We start from the raw sequence: 6109 nt of genomic DNA on the forward strand, positions 1-6109 counted from the left end.
GTACCTCTGTAAACCTCTCTGCCTCTACCGCTCCTGCATCCGCCTGTGCTACCACCGGACCCCGCAGCACCTGCAGCTGACAGCGATAAACTCGAGCTGTTCCCCGGAGGCACAGCATGCCACGACTGAACGCACCTGCAGAGAGAGGGCTCCTGGACCAAGCAAGCGGTCAGCTGTTACATGAAAGAATTTGGTGGGGTTTTTTTGGTTTGGTTTTTTTTTTTAATATCTACAGGTTTTAAAGCTCCCTTGACAGCTTCTTTTCTATACCAACCTTGAATAACTCCTATGGTGTTAAAATATTCTGTAAATGGGAACGTGGTTTGGGCTACACTATGTAAATCCAACAGACATATTCTAGAACTACCATTCAGTTGCTCAGTTACACAATTGCTAAAAGCATCAAATTAACTTTTTAAGAGATAATATTTACGAATTATCAGTTATAATATAGGACATTAGTATGGACACAAGGAAAAGAAGTATTCTTCAGCTGTGTTAGAAACAAGTTAAAGAGGGAATATTTTTCCTTTCCTTTGAAAAGTTTTAGGTGTAGACACTGCTTAGGCCTGCTCCAGCAGCACCTGACAGCATCCTCCACTTGGGCCCCAAGAGAAGGTAACAGACATGGGCTCTCCAAGGCAATTTCCACAAGCATCAGAATGTGTCCTGCACAATTTACTCCACACGATTAACGTACAAGATCCACAAGGCCCAACATTATTGCACCAGTTCTGTGGCAGATTCTGGACATAATGTACATTCTATAGGAGAAGAATCTCAAAAATATTCTACAGCAAATTTAGTATTATTGGATATTTAGCAATGATTATCTTGTGCTTTCATACAGATTTGTTATAAGGTTACCAGCAAACTGTACAACACCAATATTCACGGGTACAGTCAAGTTACACTGCCAGTTCACTCTGAATTTATTTTTGCAATTAGCAACACCCCCAGCAAAAAAAACCAAACACCAAAACAACCCAAATCCCCCCACCAAAACCCCCCAACCAGTTCACCCAGCTCCCTCTGAAATATGAGCTCTGTTAAGACTACAGAAGTCATTAACTTGACATTGTCACAAGGTAAGGGCAACACTTGCCTAAGTAGACCAAAAACCCCCCACCCAATCAATGACTCAAGCTGTGTTAACAAAAAAGGGAATTTCTTTGTGAAATGGAAGCTCAGACAGGGCAAAAAGTCAAAACCCAATCATCTAAATAAAGTAACACTGAGATTAAACAATACCTTTTGTTTGTTGACTCTTTTTGAATTTATCATTCAGTGTGAATAACAACAACAAAAAAGAAAGACTGAACTTAGTTAGCAGAAGATTGGATTGTAAAGGATCAATGAGCTAGACTTCAGCCCTTCCCATTTCCCCCCTCCCGCAAAATACAGGGTTTGGAAAAATAAGCAGTGTTTATTTACTAACAATGACATAAAATACATCTTAATATATTTTTATTTCTTTACAAATTAAAAGATGCATTGGAAAAACAAGTGAAGAAAATGAAAGGTTCATTCATGATTTCACTTCCACCCCCACACCCCCCAATATTAATACTAGAAATTAGTATTTGTGGAAGTCTGTGGTTGCTGCGCATTATATTCCTGGGAAGTTCTTTCTTTCCCTCCGATTAAAAATCCTCTAGATTTTTTGGTTGGAGGCAGTACGTGGAGTAAAAAGTCAGCCACATTCATACAAAAACGCTGAAAGTTCTGTCAACTACATCTTGAAAGAGTTTCTCCATTACAATTTTCATATTCCCCTTTCTGTGTAGTGATGGGAGGGAAGACAAACTAGCAGCATTAGAAGAAAAATGGATTTATATACATGCTACAGGATATGGAACTAAAACCACAGCCAGATATTTTTCTGATCTTAACAAGGACTTTCCTACGAAATATCAAGCCCAGATAACATGTTCTCTAATCCATCCAAATTCTTCCTTTCACTTTCAGTGCTATTGGTAGCTTAAACTCCTGGGTATTGGAAGAACACCTGTTAAGTGTTCAAGCTAAAATATACAAGCCCCCTTTCAAAAGTGAATAAACGAAGCCCTTTGAATTCCTAATTTGATTACACTAGCTCCCCCTTCACAGGAGTCTTCTCATCCACCCTTGCAATGGAGCAGCAGAGCAGCCAAAGTGGATGGATTAATCTGTCTGAGGTATTTTAGTTTAACAAACAGGCTTATAAAAGGTTTTGTGCAAGCTGATCAGTAGATAGAATGGGGAGGGTATACACATCCAGTAACTAAACTCTTTGCTATGGCCCAGGTGCTTTCAATAACCAAAATCAGGTACTTGCAATACCTGTTACAGTACAGTCTAAATCTTAAGGTTTTGTATCCCCTTCCTTGTATTCCAGGGTACAAAGCAATCTCAAATTCACATCAGTACAAATCAAATTCCTGCTTGTTTGCTATGATTCACAAAAATATGGTTGAAAATGGCCACTTCCTTATCATCCAGTTCCTACACAGCCCCCCAACACCTTGTTAAAAGTATTTTCTGCTTAAGGTTAAGAAGCTTTTGTTCCCACCACCATCTGACAGACAGGTAAGCTCTGCAGGAGAGGTCATGGAACATGGACTGAGTACGACAATACAGAGCCGTGCAATGAGAAGGAAACACCACACATGTCAACAGGAAGTACCGTCTCTACCCTACACTGTTCAGAAGCTGTTGATTTTTGCCCCCTTAACTATTGATTACTCCATTACCGTTCTGCACAGCAACTTATAGTACAGGAAAGATTGTGGAGAGAAATTTGCCCCACTGCCTCCTGGCTTACCACTCATTTCATTTTTCATGGCTTTCCGGTTCAGACAGCCATATGATACATCTGTGCTCTGACAGACCATGTTTCCGTCTTTAGAGGAGACATAAAATGTTTGGCTGCTCCAGCTCCCATCACCTGACCGGCCTCTTGCTCTCCCCACCTGTGCATCCTCTTCACACTTGGAGCATGCACACGCACCCACACAAACGCACAGCAGCTACCAGAAGTTTTGAAGAGTTACCGCTTTTTCACCCAATGTTGACTCGTACAGTGAACTGAAAAAAACCCTACATTCATTACAACAGGATTAGCGAGCATGGGGTGGGGTAGGGGGTGAACTCCTGCCAAGCACAGGAAACAATTTAGAAGCAAATAAAAGACCTGGTATCAAAGGCCTTTTTTTTTTTTTTTTTTTTAAGCCCTCACCAGGAAAATATTTCATCTCTCATATGGGATTGGGAAAGGTTGAAAGGATTTCTGCTTATGCAATGTGTATTAAAAATTATGGAATTGTACAGATTTCTATGTTGTCCTTTTTGAGGGCGCTGGGCCTTCTGATCAGGTCATTAGTGGAGACTGAAATGTCACTGCTGAGTTCTAGCACCACTCACTCCTCTAGCTCAGTAGCTGCCGAATCTCCTTGTGCATGTGACACAGGAAGTCCACATATGAAGCCCCCCCACTCAGGCTCTTGTCCTCCACTAGAAAGTGTTTGAACAGCATTTCCAGCTTATCTTCTTGCTTCACAATTATCAACTACAAAAAACCAAACAAGAACAAAACCAACAGTGAGTAGCTATTAGAATTAATCTTCATGGGGAAAATAGAGTAAAAAGCTAAATGGCTCAAAATCCCAAAGATAACCAGAATCACGGCATATGGGGTTTATGTGCTTTGACTTGGGTAACTCAGCTGGGTTAAGTCTCAATCCTTTCTAAACAGAAGGAAAATACCATATATATGGTTCATATAGTAGTATATTGTAATAGGTCTGAAAAAAAAAAAAAAGAGTTTTAGGACTCTGGTAAGCACAAAACTCCAAAACTAGTGAAATTTATTTTCAGACTCTTGTTATGAGATTGGGAAGAATAAGTTCAGCACTGCAGCATTACCAGGCATCACCTGACTCTACTAAGAGGGAAGGGCATTTAAAGCTGTAAATGGGGGACAGTTTTACCTTCATGTAGCGGGATCTCTGCCCTTGAAGCATATCAACAACAGATCGTACTTTCTTTGAAAAGGGGTTTTCCAAGACTGGCAGGGTACTCTGGAATGAAAGATATACAATTCCCATTAGTCTTGGGAAGTAGAACAATGTTAAACGAAAGTCAGCAGTTTTGGCATACTGTATAAGGGTAGAGAAATATCTACCCCCATGAGCATACAATCTCTTTGACTTCAACTACTTAAAAGAGAATATAACATGGTATCAGAATTAAAGGTCAATTATTTATTCCATTTAGCTATCAACTGGTCTATTCACTGTTAATGATGTGACTTGTCAAATAAATCTAGGCAAAAGCATGCCTGACATGCCCAGACTACCACGATCTCTGCTAGTTTCATACATCTGTGCTTCTCTCATTTCTATTGTGAAAAATGTAACACTATTTTCTCTACTGGCTTTCTCATTGTTTTAAGTTTTGGATGACTGTTTCAGACTCCAGCCCCCACACTGCCACCCAGCTCACCAAGGCATTGCTAATTTGACTGAAGGATGACACTCCAAAGAGGTTCTGGATCAGGCTTTGCTGCACGCTGACTCCCACCCACACAAAGATGTTCAGCCCATTCTCCAGCAGGTAGATGTCACCCTTGGAGAGACGCTCCTCTGAATTCCGAATGGCTGCTGGCAAGGAATCACTGTCAACATCTGCTTTGGTCTGTTTTAGAAGGAAATAAAAATTAAAGTAAAATAAAGGTTATAAAACAAGAACATCCTGAAAATTTCTGCTGAAGACCCCAATGGTTTTCTCATTTCTAGGACTCATAAGACTGCAATAATTGTGACTGAAGTAGCACCTTCCTTAGTTTTCTTACTCAAAGTGACACAGAAGCAGATCAGAGACTCTTGGTCAGCAAAAGAGAGCATAAGGCTTTTGTGAAAAGGCTCAAAAATTCAAATACAACCTCCTGGAGTAGGAATGTAATTAGGTTTTAGTATTATTCCAGAAACTGTGGTAATGAAAAGTCAGAACAGTACATAGAGTTACCTTGCAATGATGAAAATTACTACAAAAAGTTGTAAGCTTTAGGACTTTTTTTAAAAAGACTATGAAAGGGTCAAAAGCATCTTCTTTGCCACTAGTCATATGCTTACAGCTCAGGAAAAAAGTAACCCCTGAGAAATTCACAAGATGCAGTAATGCTGAGTAAAATTAAGTGAAATATCCCAACAGATGGCAGATCCCAAATACTTCTCAAATCACTTTCCCTTGCTAAAATAAAAATGCCAGTCCTTAAGATGAGTCAATGAGACAACAGCAAGCCTCAAGTGCTAAGAATATCTTGAATTACTCACCAGGGGCAAGAGCCTGGGATAAAAGAAAACGTTTGTTTCAGCCACATCCATGGATGTCACTAACTGACGGATGTAGGCTCGGTCATCCGTTGTGACCTCTGGGCCAGGCTGAAGGACGTCACTCTTCAACACACAGTTCAAGTACACAGGAAGCAGCTTCATGCATTCAGGGAGGATGAGCTAAAAGTCACAAGCAGACAGAAGCTGGTCAGCTGTCTTTCTGAATAAGCTTATGTTTGACAAAATGAGGCTTGCATGAACCAACAGTGTGGTACAGCCATGAGAGTGAAAGCTGATAGTCTACTTATATCATGGATTGCAAAAGAAACATAAAACCTATCCCTGGAGCAGGCAGCGCTCCCTGGGCTCCACACAGATGTCCAAGAAGCCATTCTCAACTATAGTTTTACTTCCTGAGTTCTCTTCTTTGCAAATTTCTGCTGAGCAAAGGAATTGACTTTTTTTGAGCAGGCCAAGTAGGAAGAAGCTGTCACCACTTTTTAATTCCCAAGCATGGGATTCAAGTGAAAGCATTGGAGTTTACCTGGCCAGCAGAAGAGGGACTAGCACAGTTCTTTCGATAGCAGGCTAGGATCTGGGCACACTGGTTGATCAGTGCATCTCGTACAGTCTTTACTGGACTACTCAGGACTCCACGATATGCTGCATAGAGAGAGGAAAGAGATGGACTGCTGTCAAGTGGTTGCTCATGAACAGCAAAACCCCAACACTACTTCCACAAAGGAAATCTAAGCAATTATTGTTTATGGAAGCCTTTATTCTTCCTGCTTCAAACT

General features: G+C 40.6%; 1 protein-coding gene across 3 annotated transcripts in view; it reads right to left on the reverse strand.

Annotated features, from left to right (window-relative positions):
- Nucleotides 1-1248: 1248 nt before the first annotated feature.
- Nucleotides 1249-6109, reverse strand: part of SEC24C (SEC24 homolog C, COPII coat complex component) — a 38115-nt gene continuing 33254 nt past the window's right edge. For all 3 annotated transcript variants that reach the window (XM_017725896.1, XM_008643710.2, XM_017725895.1), the window contains 5 exons: nt 5857-5975; nt 5313-5492; nt 4483-4674; nt 3969-4058; nt 1249-3547 (listed from right to left, as the gene is read on the reverse strand). In XM_017725896.1, coding sequence (XP_017581385.1) covers nt 3407-3547; nt 3969-4058; nt 4483-4674; nt 5313-5492; nt 5857-5975 — 722 coding nt within the window. In that variant the 3' untranslated portion in view covers nt 1249-3406. The remainder of the gene's footprint in view (nt 3548-3968; nt 4059-4482; nt 4675-5312; nt 5493-5856; nt 5976-6109) is intronic.

The sequence above is a fragment of the Corvus brachyrhynchos genome, unplaced genomic scaffold (genome assembly GCF_000691975.1).
Source record: "Corvus brachyrhynchos isolate BGI_N302 unplaced genomic scaffold, ASM69197v1 scaffold61, whole genome shotgun sequence".
Classification (NCBI taxonomy): Eukaryota; Metazoa; Chordata; class Aves; order Passeriformes; family Corvidae; genus Corvus; species Corvus brachyrhynchos.